We start from the raw sequence: 22,483 nt of genomic DNA, 5'->3' as shown, positions 1-22,483 counted from the left end.
ATGGGGTATGTAGGGCAAGCTACCTACACCTGGGCTCAAACTCAAGAGACCCTGTTGCACTAAAATAAAGTGATCAAGGAAAATACCTGAGGGCAACCTCTGGCCTCTTCATGCTTGTGAATGAGCATCCACACACGTCATCCACATACATGGACACACATATACACATGCACCACACTGACAAAGAAAAAAATAGGAAATATAAAAATCAGCTATTTTATTCAACTATTAGCAGAAAATATTTACACAAACAATCCCCAGGCCATTCTTATAACATGGTAATAGCTATTAAATAAAATACAGCTTTATAACTATATACATAAGACTATACATTTTAAAAATATTTTATTTATTTACTTGACAAAGAAAGAGGGGGAGAAAGAGCGAGAATGGGCACACCAGGGCCTCCAGACGCATGTGCCTTCTTGTGCATCTGGCTAATGTGGATCCTGGGGAATCAAACCTGGGTCCTCTGGCTTTGCAGGCAAATGCTTTAACCGCTAAGCCATCCCTCCAGGCCAGACTATATATTTTTACCTGTTACATAAGAGGTTGTCTGCTGGGTACACTTGTCCCTAAAGCAGAATAGTGGGACTGGGCTTGGTTGTCTTTGCCTGGATCCGTTCTTCCCCATTACTCACATGGAAGAAAATAACAGAATCTCAAAGATACAAGAATCTTGGTCAAACTTTCTTTGAAAGTAGTAAATATAAACACTTTTTTAAAAAGGCCAAATTAGGTTACTTTTAAAAGTATCTTTAAACAAAAACCAATGAACATAAGTCCAATTTAAAGCAATTAAAAATTCATAAAAATGTACTTTCTCATTTTCATTCACGATGCTGCAATGACATTAATATTTATTATTATTAACATAACAGAATATTCAGAAAGCAGCTAAATGATAAAAACCATTCCCAGTCTTGATTTTTCTGTGCTCTATATCCTAATATAACACTTAAGGTCTACCCCAAGACTTCTGACATGTCATATGGGGACTACGTAGGTGTACTCTACCACTGAACTACACTCAGTTCCCAAATGTATTTTTGGGTTTTTTGAGACAGGATGTGATGGTTTATCTCTAGCGGCCATCATAAGTTAAAAATCACTACAAAAACAGGTCTCTGGGCCCATCTGTGAATTTTCTAGATTAGGTTAGTTGAGGTTGGAGGACCCGCTCTAACTGTGGGTGGCACCACAGTTAGAGGCTGGGTTCCTGGACTGTTCAAAAAGGAGAAAGCTAGCTGAGTATTTAGCACTCATCTCTTCTCCTTCCTACCTGCTGGTATGACAATGAGATTCTGGCTTCCTGCTTGCCTTGCCACTCTGGTGCTGTAAGTCAAAATAAACTCTTCTTCCTTAAACTCATGTTTGTCAGGCATTTTATCCTAGTAACTTGATGGATACATAAGACCTTGCTCTACATTCAGTCCAAGATGGCTTGAGCTGGCTATATAGTCTAGGCTAGCCTCAAGCTCGTAATCTTCCTGTTTCTTCAGTGCTATTACAGGTGTGAGCCCTCATGCCCAGCCACAGGACCCAAAGGTTTTTAAGTTATAACTTAATGTACACATTAAATTTTTAAAAGCAGCATCATTATGAAAGAAACATCCATTCCAAGGGTGAATCCATCCTCTTCATCACTGTTGCATAACAACATATCTGTGTACGTAACTGCACACACCCAAGTGCAGAAGACAGTGACTTTATCCTTGTACTATCGTAGGCATGTTTTCAAACAATTGCTGAAGTCCAGAGGTGTCTCAGTAACAACTTCATTGCAGTATTTTTTGATTAATTGATTTAGATCTTCATTCAAAAATGTGTCCCTTTGTGAAAGTTTATCCTGGAAGAAGGTTAAAATTATTAGTTTAAAGCTACTTATGCCACAAGTAGGAGCAAAGCTGTGAGCAAGGCCAAAAATAGCAAAGGGCTAATGCCCATCTGTGGAATATACTACTGAGAGATGCTGGTCGTGAATATAACCTACATTGAATGAGTCAGTCTGACTATTCACTGTCATAGTATTCCAACCCTACTCTTCCTAGTATCAACACAAACATGGGTCAAAACAACTGCACAGAGCCACACCTGATGGCACACACCTATAATCCTCATGGCAGGCAGAGAAAGGATGATTGCAAGTTCAAGGCCAAGCTACAGAGCAAGATTCTGTCACTAAAAGATAGTAATAAAATTAGCAAAGTGTACTTAAGAGTTGACAGGCATATTATTCTTTCTTCTCTATTAAAAAAAAAACTCACCTTCTTTTTGGAATTTGAAGGTTCAACCGGCGGATTGAATGTCATGTCTGCCATACTGTAAGACTCAAAAAGCTCAAATGCAGATCTATAATCATAAACACAACAACTGGGGCTAGACAGACGGCTCAGTGGGTAAAGGTGCTTGCTCACAAATATAATACCAGCATATCCATTTAACTTCAATTAGATTGTATCCAAGGAATGAAATCAAGTATCCACCAGGCATGGTGGCACATGCCTTTAATCCCAGCACTCGGAAAGCAGAGGCAGGTGGATCACCATGAGTTGGAGGCCACCCTGACACTCCAAAGTGAATTCCAGGTCAGCCTGGGCTAGAGTGAGACCCTACCTAGAGAAAGAGAGAGAGAGGAGAAAGAAAAAAAAAAACTGGGCATGGTGGCAGGAGTTTGTAATCCCAAGAGTGAAGAGGTGGAAACAGGAAGATCCCGGGGGCTTGCTGGCTAACTAGTTGAGCCTAACTAGTGAGTTTCAGATTCACTAAGAGACCCTGCCTCAAAAAATAAAGCAGAGAGTGATTAAGGAAGACATGGGCATTGACCTCTGCCTTCTACACACATACACACCCAGGTGTACATTAATACAAACATGCATACCAAATACACAGAGAGAGAAAGAAAGAATTTTTAAACTCTACTGCAAAGGAAAGCCCATGGAAGCCTGCAGAGTTCATCTACACTTAGAGGAACACTAGCTGACTACTGCCATGTAAAAATACACACCAGAGTTGCCAAATCTAGTACTCAAAGAGAAGCAGAAAATATACATTTTAGGTGAATTCTACCAACATTTAAAAGATATAACTAGCCAAACACAGTGACATACCTATAATCCCAGCAGTGCAGAGGCAAAGCAAGTAGAATCACTGCAAATTCAAGGCCATTTTAAGGGATTCCTAATCGAAACTGTCAGAAAATAAATCTTTGCCTTTATAAATAACCCAAACTAGGAATATTTTCTTTATAGATGCATAAATAACAGATAAAGAGTATTTACCATTTTCTGTAAAGATGAATGCTTCCTGATTTTGTAGGAATAAAGGCTATTTTTATTTAAGATTTTAAAGTTTATTTAAATTTAAAATGTGTCAAATTAACTAGCTGGTGGCTCGCACTTAATAATTCTGCCTCATAGGAGTGAATGTTAGGAGGAGGACTATGAGTTCTAAGCTAGCCTGGACTATACAGTAAGTTTCAGGTCAATCTGAACTAGAGACCCTACATCAAAATAAAAAATTAATAAAATAAAATAAATGAAAAATAATGGGAACAAAGGAAGTCCCTTTAAGTAGACCCTTATCCTATGCGAAAGAGAAAAATGCGATTGCAAGAAGTACCCAACGGGGCTTCTAGTAAGTGGCAGGGTACTCTAGGAGGGGGTGGCCACAGAAGAAACTGCTGCCTCTCTGGCCCAAACACCTCCTTTTTTTCTTTTGCCCTAATGTCCTTCCCTCTCCTGTCATAGCAAAACCATTCAAAGAAGCTCACGTGGTTGGACTTGGAGAACCTGAGTGATATATAGTGTCTTACATTTTTATATGTAGGAAACTTTTTTCTTTCTTTTTTATTCCCCCAGATAGGATCTCATTTTAGCTCAGTCTGACTTGGAATTCACTATGTACTCTCAGGGTGGCCTCAAACTCACAGCGATCCTACTACCTCTGCTTCCCAAGTGCTGGGATTAAAGGCGTGCACCATGCTCAGCTTGTAGGAAATTTTTCATGGTTGCCAAAATGTGTTTAGTAGCCGGGCATGGTGATGTACGTCTTTAATCCCAGCACTTGGGAGGCAGGGTTAGGAAGATCGCCATGAGCTCCGGGTCAGCCTAAGACTACATAGTGAATTCTATCCAAGTCAGCCTGAGCTAGAGCAAAACCCTACCTTGAAAACCCAAAATTTTTTAAAAAGTGTTTAGTAATTACATGACACAAGCTACAAAATTATAGCCAGCATGTTTTCTGTGTACAGCAATCCAGAATTATGAAGTGAGATCAAGCCAGACACTGGATTTGCAGTTTATATTTAAAAATCTAGGCCTGGGATGGAGAAATACCTTAGTGGTTAAGATGCTAGCCTGCAAAGCCAAAGGACCCAGGTTTGATTCCCCAGTACCCACATAAGCCAGATCCACAAGGTAGTGCATGTGTATGGAGTTTGTTTGCAGAGGCTGGAGGCCCTGGCATACCCTTTCTCTCTCTCTCCATCTCCCTATCAAGTAAACAAAATCTAAGCCTTTAAAAAAAATCAATTTCTGAGCCAGGCGTGGTGGCACACGACTTTAATCCCAGCACTCAGGAGGCAGAAGTAGGAGAATTGCCATGAGTTCAAGGCCACCCTGAGATGACAGTTAATTCCAGGTCAGCCTGGACCAGAGTGAGACCCTACCTCGAAACACCCCCCCTCCAAAAAAAAATCAGTTTCTCAGGTTGGGGAAATGGCTCAGTGGTTAAAGGTGCTTGCTTGCAAAGCCTGCCAATCCAGGTTCAAATTCCCAATGCCCATGTAAAGCTGTCTCAAAAAATATGAAGCACTGGAGAGATAGCTTAACAGTTAAGGTACTTGCCTAAGAACTCTAAGGACCCAGGCTCAGTTCCCCAGAGCCCATATAAGCTAGATGCACAGGGTAGTGCATGCACCTGGAGTTCGTTTGCAGCGGCTAGAGGCCCTGGTGCACCCATTCTCACTCTCCTCCAGCCCTCTAATAAATAAATAAAAAGATTTAAAATTTTAAAAATAAAATAAAATAAAAACATGGCCAGGCATGATGATACACACCTTTAGTCCCAGCATTAGGGAGGCAGAGGTAGGAGAATCGTTGAGTTCGAGGCCACCTTGAGACTACATAGTGAATACATAGTCAGCCTGGGCTAGAATAAGACTCTATTGAATCCCCCCCCCCAAAAAAATATATGTATATACAGAGCACAGACATTCCAAGCTATCCTCCAACCTCTACACATGCACTTTAAAGAAATTTTTAACCAGATTACTCAAAGTAAATGGTGATCAGCTAAATTCAGAAGGTGTTTGTGTTTGCTTTGTTTAGTTTTGCTGGGCTAGGGATCAAACCCAGGGCCTTGTACATGCTTTATAAGTACTCTACCACTGAGCTATATAGATCCAGGTTTTCTAAGTTTTGTAGTTTTAGAATAAGGCAAGGCACATTCTCTCTCTCCTTGCAAGTAAATACGTATTTCTAAAGAGGGGGATGCACACTTGGACAACACATATACTAAAACTGGAACAATACAGAGATCAGCATGGCCCCTGAGCAAGGATGACAAGCAAATTCATGAACTGTTCCTTTTTTTTTTGGGGGGGGGGTTTCAAGGTAGGGTCTCACTCTAGCTCAGGCTGACCTGGAATTCACTATGGAGTCTCAGGTGTCCTTGAACTCACAGTGATCCTACCTCTGCCCCTTAAGTGCTGGGATTATTAAAGAAATGTGCCACCATGCCCAGCAGTTCCATATTTTTATATAAAAATGACAGGGCTGGAGAGATGGCTTAGCGGTTAAGCACTTGCCTGTGAACCCAATTCAAGGCTCAATTCCCCAAGACCCACGTTAGCCAGATGCACAAGGGGGCACACACATCTGCAGCTCTACAGTGGCTACAGGCCCTGGAGTGCCCATTCTATTTGCCTCTTTCTCTCTCTGTCGCTTTCAAATAAATAAATAAACAAAAAAATTTAATGACAGACTTAAAAGGGGGTGGGGCTGGAGAGATGGCTTAGCAGTTAAAGCGCTTGCCTGCAAAGCGTAGAAGATCCAAGTTTGATTCCCCTTCCCCAGTACCCATGTAAGCCAGATGCACAAAGTAGCACATGTATCTGGAGTTCATGCAGTGGTTGGAGGCCCTGGCAGGCCCATTCTCTCTCTTTCTCTCCAACAAGTACATAAATAAATAATTTTTTAAAGAAGTGCTGGAAAGCCTGGTGTGGTGGTGAATGGCTTCATTACATAGAGCACTACGGAGGCAAAGGGGGAAGAAGGATCGCCATGAACTCAAGGCCACCCTGAGACTACTGAGCGAATTCCAGGTCGGCCTGAGCGACAGCGAGACCCTACTTCAAAAACACAAAAAAGAAAAAAAGGGTTGGAGGCTTAGAGGTTAAGGTGTTTGCCTGCAAAGCCAAAGGATCCTGGTTCAACTATTCGGGACCCACGTAAGACAGATGCACAAGGGGGCACATGCATCTGGAATACATTTGCAGTGGCTGGAGACCAGAGTGTGCCCTTTTTCTCCCTCTTTCAAATAAATAAATGAATACATGAAATATATATATTTAAAAAGCCAGGCATGGTAGTGCACTCCTTTAATCCCAGCACTTGGGAGGCAGAGGTGGGAGAATCACCATGAATTCAAGACCACCCTGAGACTACATAGTGAATTCAGGTCAGCCTGAGCTAGAGTGAGAGCCTACCTTGGTGTGTGTGGGGGGGGGTGGGGGTTGGAGCCAGGTGTGGTGGTGCACACCTTTAATTCCAGCAGTTGGGAGGCAGGAGGAGGAGGATCACCTTGAGTTCAAGGCCACCCTGAGATTATGTAGTGAATTACAGGTCAGCCTGGGCTAGAGGGAGACCCTATCTGGAAAAACCAAAACAAACAAACAAAAAAAAAAAAGGTGGGGGAGGAGAGGGGGCTGGAGAGATGGCTTAGCAGTTAAGGCTTATGAAGCCTAAGGATCAAGGTTTAAATCTTCAGTACCCACATAACCCAGATGTACAAGATGGCACATGCATCTGGAGTTCATTTGCAGTGGCTAGAGGACCTGGCACACCATATTCTCTCTATATATCTCTCAAATAAAAAAGAGGGAGCTGGAGAGATTGCTCAGTAGTTAAGGTACTTGCCTACAAAACCAAACGACCCAGGTTCAATTTCCTAGTACCCACGTAAAGCAAATGCACAAAATGGTGCCTACATCTGAAGCTCATTTGCAGCACCTACAGGCCCTGGTACGCCCATGTCATATTCATATTCCCTCCCTCCTCCAACCCCCGCTCTCTGCTTCCATATAAATAAATTTAAGAAATATTTTAGGGCTGGTATTTTAGAGAGGTAGCTCAGTGGATGAGGCACTTGCCTGCAAAGCCTAACAACCTGGGTCCAGTTCCCAGTACCTAGGTAAAGTTAGATCACAAAGAGGTACACACATCTGGAGTTCATTGCAATGGCTAGATGCCCTGGCATGCCCATTCTGTCTCTTTATAAAGACAAAAATCTTTTTTTTTTTTTTAATTTTCATTTATTTACTTGAGAGAGAAATAGGCAGGTAGAGAGAGAGAGAATGGGCACACCAGGGCCTCCAGCCTCTGTAAACAAACTCCAGACACATGTGCCCCCTTGTGCATCTGGTTTACGTGGGTCCTGGAGCCTTTGGCTTTGCAGGCAAGTACTTTAAGCCATCTTTCCATCCCTAAAATTTTTTTAGGGGCTGGAGAGATAGCTTAGTAATTAAGGTGCTTGCCTACAAAGCCAAAGGACTCAGGTTCAATTCCCAAGGATGCACGTAAGCCAGATGCACAAAGTGGCACATGTGTCTGGAGTACATGTGCGGTGGCTGAAGGCATTAGTGTGCCCATTTTCTCTCTCTTCCCCCCCCAAATAAATTAAACAAAAATTTAGAAGACAGTGCTTTAGTTTTTATCCCAAGCACTAAAACAAATTAAATAAATAAACAAGTATAAAAACAAGGCAATGCAATGTAAAAAATACTACCTTCGACCCAACTCAGGTTTTAGGGCTTCAGAGCCTTCAGAAGGTGCTCCAGCAACCAGGTGAGCAGCAAACCTCTGCACTATGGGATGATAATGTCGCTGAAGATGGAAAGAGACCACATTTCTCACAAGTCAGCATTTTAGAAAATAAGCTTACAGTACAAACTTCAATAAAAGTGTATCAATTTTTAAAATTCAAAAACGCATGCATATGCAACTTATTTCAGCCACGTTCCTGCATAAAAAATATTATCTTTTGGCTGGATGGATGGCTTAGCAGTTAAGGCACTTTGTCTGCAAAGCCAAAGGACCCAGGTTCAATTCCCCAGGACCCACATAAGCCACATGTACAAGGGGGCACACACATCTGGAGTTCGTGTGCAGTGGCTAGAGAACTGGCGCACCCATTCTCTCTCCCTCTCTCTTTCTGTCAAATAAATAAAAAATAAATTTAAAAGATTATCTTTTGACCAGGCTTCATGGCACATGTCTTTCATCTCAGCACTTGGGAAGCAGAGGTAGAATGTTCACCAGGAGTTCAAGGCCACTCTGAGACTACAGAGTGAATTCCTGGTCAGCCTAGGCTAGAGCTAGAACCTAACTAGGGGAAAAAAAAATCTTTTGAAGAGCATGGTTACCTTTAATCCCAGCACTTGGGAGTCGAAGGTAGGAGGATCTCTGTGAGTCCAAGGCTAGCCTGAGACAACATTGTGAATTCCAGGTCAGCCTGAGCTAGAGCAAGACCCTACCATGAAAAACCCAATATACATACATGATCTTTACTCACATAGGATTAAAACATAAATCTGATGACCAAGTTAGCAGTATAAAAGGTAAAAAAAAAAAAAAAAAAAAAAAAAAGAAAGAAAAAGTAATTTCTAGGGGCTGGAGAGAAGGCTTAGCCATTAAGGCACTTGCCTGCAAAGCGTAAGGACCCAGGTTCAATTCCCCAGCACCCAAGTAAGACAGATGCACAAGGTGGCACCTGCGCCTGGACTGCCCACTCTTACTATCTGCTCTTCTCTCTCTCTCTCTCTCTCTCTCTCTCTCTCTCTCTCTCTCTCTCTGTGTGTGTGTGTGTGTGTGTGTGTGTGTGTGTGTGTGTGCGCGTGTGTCTCATATAAACAAATAAAATGATTTTTTAAATGTAATGTCTGGGCCTGGAAACATGGCTCAGCAGTTAAGGCTCTTACCTGCAAAGCCTAAGCAGGTTCAATTCCCCAGTAATCACATAAACCAGATGCACATGCTGGCATATGCATCTGGAGCTCCTTTGCAATAGCAAAAGGTCCTAGTGCACCCATACTCAGTTTGCCTCTTTCAGACTCTCAAATAAGGTTGGGAATGGTGAAGCACACCTTTAGTCACAGCACTCAGGATGCAGAAGTAGGAGGATCGCCGTGAGTTTGAGGCTACCCTGGGACTAGAGAGTGAATTACAGGTCAACCTGAGCTAGAGTGAGAACCCACCTCGGGAAAAAAATTAATTAATTAATTAATTAATTAATAAAAATATTTTCAAAAATAGAGAATTTTTTAAAGTAATTTCTTTTTTATTGTTGTGGTTTTGTTTTGTTTTTCAAGGTAGGGTCTCACTCTAGCCCAGGCTGACCTGGAATTCACTATGTAGTCTCAGGGTGGCCTCAAACTCATGGCAACCCTCCAACCTCTGCCTTTCAAGTGCTAGGATTAAAGGCATGCGCCACTATGCCTGGCTTTAAAAATAATTTCAATTCCTGGGTGAAAATTTATAGCACATAGCTTCTGTGTTCTACAATGCTCATCCTCCTTAGAGGATCATGGGTACCATAAGTCATAGGTAAAACTATCTTGAAATAGGGTCTGCTGAAATCTTCCTGGGTAGGATCCAATACCAATATACCTTAATAATAAATCCCTTAAAATAAATAAATAAAAATAAATTCTTTTACATACTGAATAGTGTTTAGATCAAGATTTGAATAACTCTTTCATAAGCTCACCATACAAAGCTGTCATTATTTATTGGGTTGTTTTTTTTTTTTTTAGAAAATATACTCAGTAGCTTAAAGAATAGCAAGGGCAAAGAAAAACATGGCATATCAAAATAAGAATGCTAAAGAAGACATTCCCAAACAAAATATACTAACACGGTGATGAGGGGAGGAGGGCAGGAGAAGAGAAGAGAAAGCCAGCCTTACCCGCAGGGCATGCAGCTCCCACAGAGCAGTGTTCTGGGCGTTACAGTACTCAGGCTCATCCAGCTCAGGGAGGAATACTCCACTTCCCTGAGACTCATTATCAAGCATCAAATCTGTTTTGGGGAAAGTCTGCAAAAATGTCACATAAAAAAAGATTAAGTAAGTTAAAGCTTTAATTTAAAGAATATTATTGGCTTGGATTTGTATTTAAATTTGTCATTGTAATAAGAGATATAGGCTGGGGATATGAGGAAATAGGTCTTCATGGCTACTTTTCCTAACAAATCATTTAAGTTTTTATCATAAAAAAGAAAACTGTCTTGGCCAGGCACAGTGGCACATACCTTTAATCCCAGCACTCGGGAGGCAGAGGTAGGAGGATCACCATGAATTCAAGGCCACTCTGAGACTACATAGTGAACTCCAGATCAGCCTGGGGCTAAAGTGAAACCCTACCTCAAAAAAAAAAAAAAAAAAAAAAAAGTATTACTTTGAAACTTTCTGTCTCTCTCTCTCTGCTTGCAAATAAATAATTTTTAAAAAATATTCATTACAGGACTAGAGAGATAGCTTAATGGTTAGGGCACTTGCCTGCAAAGCCAAAGGACCCATGTTTGATTCCCTAGGACCCATGTAAGCCAGATGCTCAAGCTGGCACATGTGTCTGGAGTTTGTTTGCAGCAGCTGAAGGCCCTGGGACACCCATTTTCTTTCTTTCTTTTTAAGATTTTTTATTTATTTATTTATTTATTCATTCATTTATTTGAGGCAGAGTGAGAATGTGCACATCAAGGCCTCTAGCCACTGCAAATGAATTCCAGACGCGCATGTGCCCCTTCTGCATCTGGCTTACATGGGTCCTCAGCAATCAAACCTGGGTGCTTTGGCTTTGCAGGCAAGTGCCTTAACCTTTAAGCCATCCCTCCAGCCCACCAATCAAATAATTACTTTAAAAAAAAAAAAATCAGAGCTGGGCATGGTGGTGCACATCTTTAATACCAGCACTCGGGAGGCAGAGGTAGGAGGATTAGTGCAAGTCCAAGGCCACCCTGAGATATATGGTGAATTCCAGGTCCAGGTCAGCATGGGCTACAGCGAAACCCTACCTGGGGGGGGGGGGGCTCTATATCCAGTAAAAACATGAAGATGGGTGTGGTGGCACACACCTTTAATCCCAGTGCTCAGGAGGCAGAGGTAGGAGGATCACTTTGAGTTCAAGGACACCCTGAGACTACATGGTAAATTCCAGGTCATCCTGAACTAGAGTGAAACCCTACCGCTGAAAACCAAAAAAATAAATAAATAAATAAAGAAGCATGAAAGCCAAGCTATTTGGATTTGAATCCTCTTCTACTCTTTACTAGCAGTATTGCTTTGGTTAACTTACTTGCCTCCTCTGGATCTGTTTTCTCATCTATAAAATGGAACAGTAAGACTAACTACCTCAGTTATAAACCTTAAGTGAGCTCATGTTTGTAAAATGCTTATGACTGATACCTAAGAACAATTTATGAAACAGACAACTAAATAAACCAGACACAAACTAATAATATTTGTATTGACATGAAAATATTTCCACTATTAATGTGTTTTAAAAAATAGTACAGCTGGGGGTGGCGATGCACGGTGAGTTTGAAGCAAACCTGGAGCTACAAAGCTCCAGGTCAGCCTGGGCTAGAGACCCTACCTCAAAACAAGTAACTAAATATGTAAAACATAATCCCTTTAATCTCCATTCCATTAAAAAATTGTGCTGAGTTATAAACAATCCCAAAATGTCTGATATGGGAGAAACCATCTGCTCTCTAACTGGACTGGAGCCCTCTCTGATGGGGGAGGTCATGAGCCCCAGGGGTGTTACGCCTGCTGGTGTCTGATTAAATGCATAGATCATGCTCAGAAAACTGCCCTACAAGCATTTTTTTTTTTTTTTTTTTTTTGTTTTTCACTTTAACTCATGCTGACTTGGAATTCACTATGTAGTCTCATGGTGGCTTCCAACTTACAATGACCCACCTACCTCTGCCTCCCAACTGCTGGGATTAAAGGCATGCGCCACCACACTCAACTTATAAGCACTTTTCTTAATGTCCATACCCATAATGCTACTCTCACTTTTGGTTAGAGAAGCTTCTCTTTCCAGATGACAGTGACTTCTGGGATGACTCAAATGCCAGCACAGTGCTGAGAAGTAGTGACAGAGGAGTATTCAGCACTGAAACATCTCTATCACACCTTCCAAGGATCAGGGTCCAGAGCAGAAAGAATGTAAGAGTCAAAGAAGGGTAGGACTACTTACAATGCAATCTTCTAGACTCAAAATGGCTTGGATATCCATGATCTGGCCTGGTATGCCTACTTAAGATTCTCATAATAGTAGGGGAAAATAGTGACATTAAAATAAAAGACAGATTGAAAGGGGGAAGGGATATGATAGAGTAGTTGTGAAGGGGAAAGTGGGAGATGGGAGGGAATTATGGTTGTCTATAATTATGGAAATTGTCAATAAAACAAGTTTTAAAGGGACTGGAGAAATGGCATTTGCCTGTAAAGCCAAAGGATCCCAGTTTGATTCTCCAGGACCCACGGAAGCCAGATGCACAAGGGGGCGCATGCATCTGGAATTCATCTGCAGCGGATGGCGTGCCCATTCTCTCTCTCAAATAAATAAATAAAAATATACTTTTTTAAAAATTTTTTTTTAAATCCCATAGTAACTCTAGCACCTAACTGGTAAAACAGCAACCCTGAAGTGTCAACAGCTTACTTACTTTGCTTATATAATCTTATGCACTCCTCTTATTAACTGATTTTGTTGCAAGTGCAAATGAATTTTAAGAAATGATCTCACTGTATTGCTCAGATTGGCTTAAAACTAGGTTCAAGCAATCCTCCTGCCACAGCTTCCTGAGTAACTAGGACTACAGGTGTGCATGACTGCATCTAGTTATAAATTCCCTTAAACAAGGTAATACAAAAGGGACAACAGATGTGCATCAAGTAAGCAAAGTGCCACCACACAGTAAGAGCTCAGCTCTCAATTTACACCACTACTTACATGCATTAATATTCTGATAGTTGCTAAAATGCCAATGCTTGAGTTTGGGAGAACTTGAAGAGCAAGCGTACAAAGGCGCTTGATGAAGGCAAGAGCTCGCTGATGAGAAACCTGCTTCCTGCGCTTGGTTAACATGACATCAAGGCACTGGAGAACAATCTCAACACCTTCATTAGTGGCACCTAAAACAACACATAGATCCTTCAGAACACTGCAGCAGCCTCCCTGATCTCCAGAACAAAAAGATGAACAGTCTATCATACCTCCTGCAAGACCTTTTCCTAGCCAATGTAGCAACACAAAAAGAGATGTTGTGGACTGTGTTAACTGAATTTTTAGTCAATTACAAAAGGTCTTTCTTTCCAAGTCTTCCATAAGGTTAGGTACAGCTGCATGGCACTCACTGGCCAGTATTTTAGACATTAAGTTCTAATTCTCATTGGCTATAATTTTAGCCATAACATATTCTTAGAATATATAAAATTTAAAAATTTATAAATATTTATTTGAGAGAAAGAACAGGCGTGCCAGGGTCTCCAGCCACCACAAATGAACTCCAGTCACAAGAGCCATGATGTCCACCTGGCTTCTGTGGGTACTGGGAATTGAACCTGAGTCCTTAGGCTTTGTAAGAATCAACTTAACTACTAAGACATCTCTCCAGTGGACCCCACAAAAAAAAATTTAATAATATAAATATGTATTAAGAAGCATCTTCTGCGGGCACGGTGGTACATGCCTTTAATCCCAGCACTTGGAAGGCTGATTGGGGAGGATCACAGTGACTCTGAGGACACCCTGAGACTACATAGTGAATTCCAGGTCAGCCTGGGGTAGAGTGAAACCCTACCTCAAAAGAAACAAAACAAAACAAAAGTATCTTCTAAGGCTTGAGAGGTATCTCAGTAGTTAGAGCACTTTCTTGCAAAGCCTGCAGGCCCAGGTTTGATTCCATAGTATCCACATAAAGGCAGATGCACAAAGTGGTACATACATCTGAAGTTCTTTTACAGTAGCAAGAGGCCCTGCATGCTCATATTCATGCTCTCTGCAAATAAGTAAGACATATTTTTTAAAGGCATCTTCTAAACATACCTGCATGTAACTTGAACAGTGTTTTGTAGAGATGTGTATAGAATTTCATTGGATCAATATTGAGAACATCACCTTTGAGATGAAAATATAAAATTAGGTATGTTTACTCCCTCCCAAGAGAACGCAAACAAAACTTAAGAAAAAAAATCCTCACCTTGTCCAGAAAGAATATGAAAAGCAGTCTGGACACAGTGAAGACTTTCTTGGTAACTTAGGTCCTTCAAAACATAAGCAACAAAATAAGAATGAAAATTGCCACTGGTATCTTTAGAAGGTATTTCACTAATAGTTACTTACACCAGATTCAATGAGAGTATGAAGAACCACTAATAAATCATCAAAAAACTCCACATTGATAAGATGAGCAAACCTAGAATAAAACAAAACTTAGTTAAGAGACAATACAAAAGCAGAAGTAAAACAAGAAAATTAAACTTGGCTTTAAATTCCTTCTATAAAGCCAGCATCACCCTGATACCAAAGCCAGACAAAGAAAGAACAAAAAAAGAAAATTAGGGCTGGAGAAATGGCTTCGAGGTTAAGGCATTTGCCTGCAAAGCCTAAGGACTCAGGTTCAATTCCCTAGAACCCACATACGTCAGATGCACAAGGAGGTGCGTGCATCTGGAGTTTGCAGTGGCTAGAGGCCCTCTTTCAAATAAATAAATAAAATATATTAAAAATAGTTTGGGCAGGGGTTGGGGGGAGAGGCAGAGGTAAGAGAATCTTTATGAGCTTGAGGCCGGGCTAAGACCAGAGTGAATTCTTGGTCAGCCTGGGCTGAAGCGCAACCCTACTTTTGAAAAACCAGAAAAAAAGCCCATTGTTATGAATAATTTCAAAGAAAAACTAAGGCCAATAAAAGAGTGAGAACTGAGACATTAAGACATTATTAGGGGACTCTCTATAAGATTCATGGTCACTTTAGTCTGCTTTATGTTTCATGCATTCCTATTAGCATCAATCTAGAAAGAATGTCTAGGAAGAATCTAAAGTTTCAACCTACACAGCCCTTACTTGGCAAGGCCTTCTAGAACTGCTGGCACAAGAGGCGACCTCTGGGCCTTCTTCAGTATTCTGAAGTAGGTTACAAACACAATATTCAGAGTCTCTGTGTGCTGGAAAAGAAACAGACAATAATAATTTAGATTAACCTGGTATACTTTCCTTGAGTTGGAATTATGATTTTCAAAACTAAATCTTTTTCTTTTCTCATCCCTCACCATAATACAATCTTTGAAACTTAAACAAAATACAATGAAGACACACATCTCATGATTTCATAAAACTAACCGGCATCACACTGTACGTTTTTTATTATATATTTTATTTATTTATTTGAGAGAAAGAGGGGAGGGAAAGAAAGAGAGTGAATAGGCACTCCAGGGCCTCCAGCCACTGCATGTGCCCCCTTGTGCCTCTGGCTTACATGGGTCCTGGAGATTTGAACCAGGATCCAACCGCTTAGCCATCTCTCCAGCCCCACACACTGTACTTAAAATCATCTACCTAAGTTACATGAAACAAACATAAATTCTATACCTACAAGTTTAAACAATAAACTTCTAGTTAAAATTCCTTAACAAAAATATTCTGAAAGTTTAACAGAATATGAAACTGCCTACCAATTTAAGTTTCTTCTCAGTACTCTCTGAAGCTTCTGCCTCCCGAAGCTCTCGCTCCAGTTTCTCTTCTGCTTTTTTCCACTGAAAACAGAAAAAAAGAAAAAAGTAAGAGTATATTCCAGTGTGTGAAAAACATACAGGATGTCAACATTATATATCACATACAGTAAGACCAAACATGAATATAAGCACAAGCAAGAGTGGAAACCCATGAATAAGAGACAAACTAATCGGTAACACTGCTTGCTCCCTAGGTAGAAGGCAGAACAAGATTGGTAGAGAAACAGAGGACTCCTACTCTCAGTAAAACCTTCTTTTTGAGAAAAAAGTGGAAGTCTTAGTATTTGCTCATGTTAGATGGTAAATACTATCAGTTTCTATAATTATTTTAATTTAAAACTTTCAAAAAGGCCAGGCATAGTGGCACCCACTGTTAATCCCAGCACTGGGGAGGGAGAAGCAGGAGGCTTACCATGAGTTCAAGGTCATCCTGAGACTACAGCGTGAATTGCAAGTCAGCCTGGGCTAGAGTAAGACCCTACCTCAAAAAACAAAATTTAAAAAATACATATAACAGGCTGGAGAAATGGCTACTGGTTAAGGCACTTTCCTCCAAAGGCAAAGGGCCCAGGTTCAACTCCTCAGGATCCACATAAGCCAGATGCATAAGATGGCACATGCATGTGGAGTTCATTTATAGCGGCTGGAGGCCCTGACCTGGCCCATTCTCTCCTCCCCCCACCTCTGATTCTCTCTCAAATAATAAATTAATTATATATATTTTTAAACTTTCAAAAGAAAGAACAGGCTGAGCCCCAAAATAATTCTGTTGATATTTAAACAGTATATAAAAAGATACTATATGGACAGTCATTAAAAGAAAAATAGTTTACACTTCCTAATGCTGGAAGAGCAGCAAAAATGGTTGGTAGAGGCTGGAGAGATGGCTTAGAAGTTAATGTGCTTGCCTGCAAAGCCAAAGAACCCAGACGGAATCCTCAAGGACCCACGTAAGACAGATGCACAAGGTAGTGCATGCATCTGGAGTTCATTTGCAGTGGCTGGAGACCCCAGTGTGCCTCATTCTCTATCTGCCTCTTTCTCTTTTCTCTCTCTACCTTTCAAATAAAAAAACAAAAAAAATTTTTAAAAAAAAAGGTTGCTAGGCTACCTGAGGTAAAGAAGACTGGCAGGAAGTTTCCTTACTCTGTGATGATTATAAAAAGCTGTTATGTTTTAATTGGGTCTTTATTTCTCCTATCTACATCTATACATGTATAGTTCCAAACAGATATCCAGCTTATGTATTTTACACAATACAACCCTAATGTATTTATCATCATTTGTTTAGAATAATTAAGTCTATTTCTGTCATATTTTCAAACTTTATTAGACCTGTGCAAAAGTTGGTAATCCTTACAGGCAGGAAGTTCACTGAGTTCAGGTAAATTCCAGGTCAGCTTGGACTAAAGCAAAAACCTACCTCAGAAAAATAAATTAGGCCAGGTGTGGTGGCGCATACCTTTAATCCCAGCACTCGGGAGGCAGAGGTAGGAGGATTGCCATGAGTTCGAGGCCACCATGAGACTACATAGTGAATTTTAGGAAAGCCTGAGCTAAAGAGAAACCCTAACTCAAAAAACCTAAATAAATAAATAAATTAGGAGCTGGGCAGTGTGGTGAGACTTTAATCTCAGCACTTGGGAGGCAGAGGTAGGACTGTTGTGAGTTCAAGGCAACCCTGAGACTACACAGTGAATTCCAGGACAGCCTGGGTTAGAGCAAAACCCAACCTCAAAAAAAAAAAAAAAAAAAAAAAAATTAAAATTAGAACTGGAGAGATGGCTTAGCAGTTAAGGTGCTTACCTACGAAGCCTAAGGACTCAGGCTCCATTCCCCTGTACCCACAGAAGCCAGATGCACTAGGTGGTGCATGTGTCTGGAGTTTATTGGCAGTAGCTAGAGACCCTGGTGCACCCATTTTCTCTCCCTCTCTCTCTCTCATAAAAATATATTTTTTAAAGGCATGGTAGCACATACCTTTAATCCCAGCATTCGTGAGACAGAGGTAGGAGGATCCCCATGAGTTCAAGACCACCCTGACACTACATAGTGAATTCTAGGTCTGCCTGGGCTAGAGCAAGACCACACCTCAAGAAAAAAAAAAGTCCTTTCTTAACTGATTTACACATGACATGATTGATTTACCTGTGCCTACAACATATTAGTATCAAAATGAAATAAAAATAAACCAAACCTTTCTTTGCATTCTAGATAGAGTTTTTCTTTTTTCCTTGAAAGTCATGAACTTCTTTGGTTTATTAATATCTTCCGTATCTTTTTTGACCTCTACTTCCTTGATTCTCAGGCACAAAAATGTTTTTAACATCTAATATTGAAAAAAATATAAAACACAGCTCAATATTTATCTTACTCTTAAAAACTACATAGAAAAAAAAAAACTACATAGAAAACATTTATTTCCATCAGGCAAAATGCTTTGAAACATCATATGGCATTTACACGAAGTTTACTTCCATATTATGTCCAAGAAAAGATACTAGTATCTGGCTAAATAACAAAACTTTGCTATTTCGTGAGCACAGGGAAAAGAGAACAGTGTGCAATGGCAGATAGGGTTACACAAAGGAAACAAACCAGAAAAATTTGGAACAACAGTAGGGTAAGAGGAGACATAAATCAAGACATTCCTAAATTAACTTTAACTTGCCAAGACTTGCAATTAATTGTGCCAATATTCGCTTGCCTTCACAATAAAGAGCACACGCTGGGCGTGGTGGCGCGCGCCTTTAATCCCAGCACTCAGGAGGCTGAGGTAGGAGGGTCACCAAGAGTTCAAGGCCATCCTGGGACTACATAGTGAATTCCAGGTCAGCATGGGCTAAAGTGAGACCCTACATCAAAAAGAAAAAAGAAAAACAACAAGAAGAAGAAGAACACAAAGACTAGTGCCATACATATGAAGATACTTCATTTTTATTTACTAAATATTAGAGTCACCTAGAAGACATGTTACAACACAAATTACTGGGACTAACTCACAGAGTTGCAGGTCCAGCAGGTCTCAGTGAAGCCCCAGAGTTTCTATTTCTAAGTCCCAGATGCTGCTGCTCTAGGGACCAAATAAGAAGAGCTGCCCAGGGGCTAGAAAGATGCTTAGCAGTGTATGCCTGCAAAGCCAAAGGATCCCAATTCAATTCTTCAGGTCCCACATGAGTCAGATGCATAAGGGGGCGCATGGGTCTGTAGTTCATTTGCAGTGGATGAAGGCCCTAGCATGCCAATTCATATTTTCTCTCCCCCCCTCTCAAATACACAAGTAAATAAATAAATAATATTTTTTAGAAAATGGCTTAAAAAAAAAAAGAATAGCTGCCCAAAGCACTCAAGCACTCTGAACACTAACTTGGAAAATGGAGTTTTATATGCTATTGCAACCATTCTCAAATTCAAAAACAAAACAACAACAAAAAGGTTTAAAACCTGTACTTTCTCTGGAAGAAACCACCTTACTGACCTAATCCGTCAAAGTAGCACTCCTAGAAAATCTGACAGCTACCGGTTTGTATCAACACTTACTTACCAGCAAACATCTAAAACCAACTCAGCTGTTTGCCAAGTGTGATACTATACAACTGGGCATGGTGACACACACGTTTAATCCCAGCACTTGGAAGGCAGAGGTAGGAGAATCTGAGTTTGAGGCCAGCCTGAGACTACATAGTGAATCAAGGTCAGCCTGGGCTAGAGTGAGACCCTACCTCACAAAAACAAAAAAAGGGCTGGAGAGATGGCTTAGTAGTTAGCTTGCCTGTGAAGCCTATGGACCCATGTCTGACTCTCCAGATCCCATATAAGCCAGATGCACAAAGCTGAGGCAAGCACAAGGTCACACATGACCACTAGGTGGAGCAAGTGTCTAGAGTTTGACTGCAGTGGCTGAAGCCCTGGTGCACTAATTCTCTCTCTCTCTCTAAAATAAAAATTAAGGGCTAGAGAGATGGCTCAGCAGTAAAAAAAAAAAAAAAAAAAAAAAGGTGCTTGTTTATAAAGCATGATGGCCCAGGTTCAATTCCCAGATGCATTTAGTGACATATGTGTCTGGAGTTTAGCTGCAGAGATGGGAGGCCCTGGTGTGCCCATTCCTCATCTCTCTCTCTCTCTCTCTCTCACTTTCTCTCTCTCTCCCCCTCTCTCTGACTCTATGCTTACATAGTGAATTCCAGGTCAGCCTGGACTTAAGCAAAACCCTATGTTGAAAAACAAAATATAAACAAAAAGATAACTGAGCTTGCCTTGCAAGCATAAGGACCTTGGTTCAATCCTCCAATAACCACATTTTAGTCCCAGTAATTTCTGTTGTAACATGTCTTCTAGGTGACTCTAATACTTAGTAAATGTAATATAATATAAATAAATAAAAATGTCAAAAATAAAACAAAAAAAAACCAAATATTGAAAATAAGGATAAAAAAGGCTTACCTCTGGTCTAACTTCGTAATTTCGGCCCTTCACAAAGCCAGAAATCACTTTAATTACACCAAGAGAAGCTTGACCCAATTTATCTTGTTTAAAGAGTTTCTTCACTGCCTCACAACACATTTCAGATATCTGAAAAAGAAAATGTTACACCACAGCAGTGTTTCTAATATTAGTACTTCTAATACTTCTGATCAAATAACCGTGGTCAGGGATCTGTCCTTGGCTAAGAGGCCTCCGTGGCCTTGTCCCCCTGCACTAGACTTCACAGTAACACTCTCCTTCCCACCATCAAGACGATCCTAAGTAACCCTGCAAATACTGCCTGATGTTCACTAGAAGGAAAAAGGGCTTCCTGCTGAGAACCACCCAACTAAATTTATGTTCAAATAATTTTCATAAAGTACCAATATTTAATAAATTCATACTATTTTGCTAGTAAACAACAGCTTAAAAATATTTAGGGGGACTGGGCATGGTGGCACACGCCTTTAATCCCAGCAAAAGGGAGGCAGAGGTAAGATCGCAGAAGGTTCAAGGCCACCCAGAGAGTACATAGTGAATTCCAGGTCAGTCTGAGCTAGAGACCCCCACCTCAGAAAACAAAACAAAAAAAACCTTTGGGAGAATCACATGGCATATAATTTTCTGGGAAGATTGATGATATAAATCATATTTAGAGCAACCTACCGATTTTGACACATCATTCATCAGAGGAACAATCAATACAATGATATTATTGTGGAAGTTAAAGTGAGGCAGGGCCACCAACAGCTCACACAGGCTCTTCACAGCCACTTCAGCCAGTCCTTTGTAAGCCTTTAAGGACACTACATTATTTTTCTTCAGCTTCCTTTGCTTCCAGTCTAATGAAAAGGTAAATGCAGTTGCTCATTTTAACCATTGGCCAAAACTTAAAGTAACTTTCTTTTTAAACTAAATGTGTATTTTATCACAATATAAAAACAAACACACATGCCTTTAATCCCAACACTAGACAGGCAGGGTTAGGATTGCTGTGAGTTCAAGGACACCCTGAGACTACATAGTGAATTCCAGGTCAGCCTGGGCTATAGCAATAGCCTACCTCAAAAAAAAAAAAAAAATGTGTGTGTGTGTGTATATATATATATGTATATATGTATATGTATATATGTATATATGTATATTTATGTGTGTGCATATAATACATACATATACATATACATATATATAATGAAAAACTTAAAATGAAATAAATAAAACACTTAAAAAGAAGAGGAAAGAAAAGGATAGGGAAGGACAGAAGAAACAAGACAGGGAAAAGAAACACTTTAGGTGAATGTGATAGTGTATGTCTTTAATACCAGCACTTGAGAAGCAGAGGTAGGAGAAGCACTGTGAGTTCAAGGCTAGCCTGGGACTGCACAGTGAGTTCCACATCAGCCTGGGCTAGAACGAAATCTTACCCTCCTGAAAAATCAAAATAATTAAAAAAAAAAAAAGACTTCATAGTGTCTGATTGCTTAGAGAAAGTCTACCTGCATGGTTTTATTGAAAATTACTTGCCACACATAGGCAGCAACTGTAAACTATACACTAAATTTGGAACTTGAGACTAAAACAATTACAATATGCAGCATCTTCTTAACTTTTAAAATCAATTACATGTCAAAGTAGTAATCTGGATTCATATATATATATATATATATATATATTTTTTTTTTTTTTTTTTTTTTGAGACAAGCCCAACAGACTGGACTTTATTTTTAACTGAGAGAAGGGTGAGAGACAGAATTGGTGAGCCAGGGCCTCTATCCACTGCACTAGAACTCAAGACGAGTGCATCCCATTATGAACATGTGCAACACAGCAGCTCGTGTCACTTTATGCATCTGGCTTATGTGAGACCTGGAGAGTTGAACATGAGTCCTTCGGCTTTGCAGGCAAGTGGCTTAACCGCTAAGCCATCTCTCCAGTCCTGGATACATATATAATTTAGTATTAAAGTTATTTTTTACTTAGTATAGCTGCATTTTCT

The 22,483-nt window shown here is 40.3% G+C and overlaps 1 protein-coding gene and 1 non-coding gene across 4 annotated transcripts in view; one reads left to right on the top strand and one right to left on the bottom strand.

Annotated features, from left to right (window-relative positions):
* Positions 1-200: 200 nt before the first annotated feature.
* The window catches only part of Noc3l (NOC3 like DNA replication regulator), a 43,441-nt gene continuing 21,158 nt past the window's right edge, over positions 201-22,483 (bottom strand). For all 3 annotated transcript variants that reach the window (XM_045141817.1, XM_004653034.2, XM_045141818.1), the window contains exons 9-21: positions 21,154-21,329; positions 20,467-20,595; positions 18,221-18,352; positions 15,964-16,044; positions 15,356-15,456; positions 14,636-14,708; positions 14,493-14,556; positions 14,339-14,410; positions 13,244-13,425; positions 10,186-10,314; positions 8,008-8,105; positions 2,268-2,352; positions 201-1,849 (exon numbers count right to left, since the gene is read on the bottom strand). In XM_045141817.1, coding sequence (XP_044997752.1) covers positions 1,721-1,849; positions 2,268-2,352; positions 8,008-8,105; positions 10,186-10,314; positions 13,244-13,425; positions 14,339-14,410; positions 14,493-14,556; positions 14,636-14,708; positions 15,356-15,456; positions 15,964-16,044; positions 18,221-18,352; positions 20,467-20,595; positions 21,154-21,329 — 1,451 coding nt within the window. In that variant the 3' untranslated portion in view covers positions 201-1,720. The remainder of the gene's footprint in view (positions 1,850-2,267; positions 2,353-8,007; positions 8,106-10,185; positions 10,315-13,243; positions 13,426-14,338; positions 14,411-14,492; positions 14,557-14,635; positions 14,709-15,355; positions 15,457-15,963; positions 16,045-18,220; positions 18,353-20,466; positions 20,596-21,153; positions 21,330-22,483) is intronic.
* Positions 5,490-5,596, top strand: LOC123458280. Its single transcript, XR_006635569.1, has one exon. It is a non-coding gene; the product is annotated as a U6 spliceosomal RNA (small nuclear RNA).

The sequence above is a fragment of the Jaculus jaculus genome, chromosome 1 (genome assembly GCF_020740685.1).
Source record: "Jaculus jaculus isolate mJacJac1 chromosome 1, mJacJac1.mat.Y.cur, whole genome shotgun sequence".
NCBI classification, from domain to species: Eukaryota; Metazoa; Chordata; class Mammalia; order Rodentia; family Dipodidae; genus Jaculus; species Jaculus jaculus.
The sequence above is the reverse complement of the archived record's forward strand: the minus strand, read 5'-3'. Positions and strand labels throughout refer to the sequence as shown.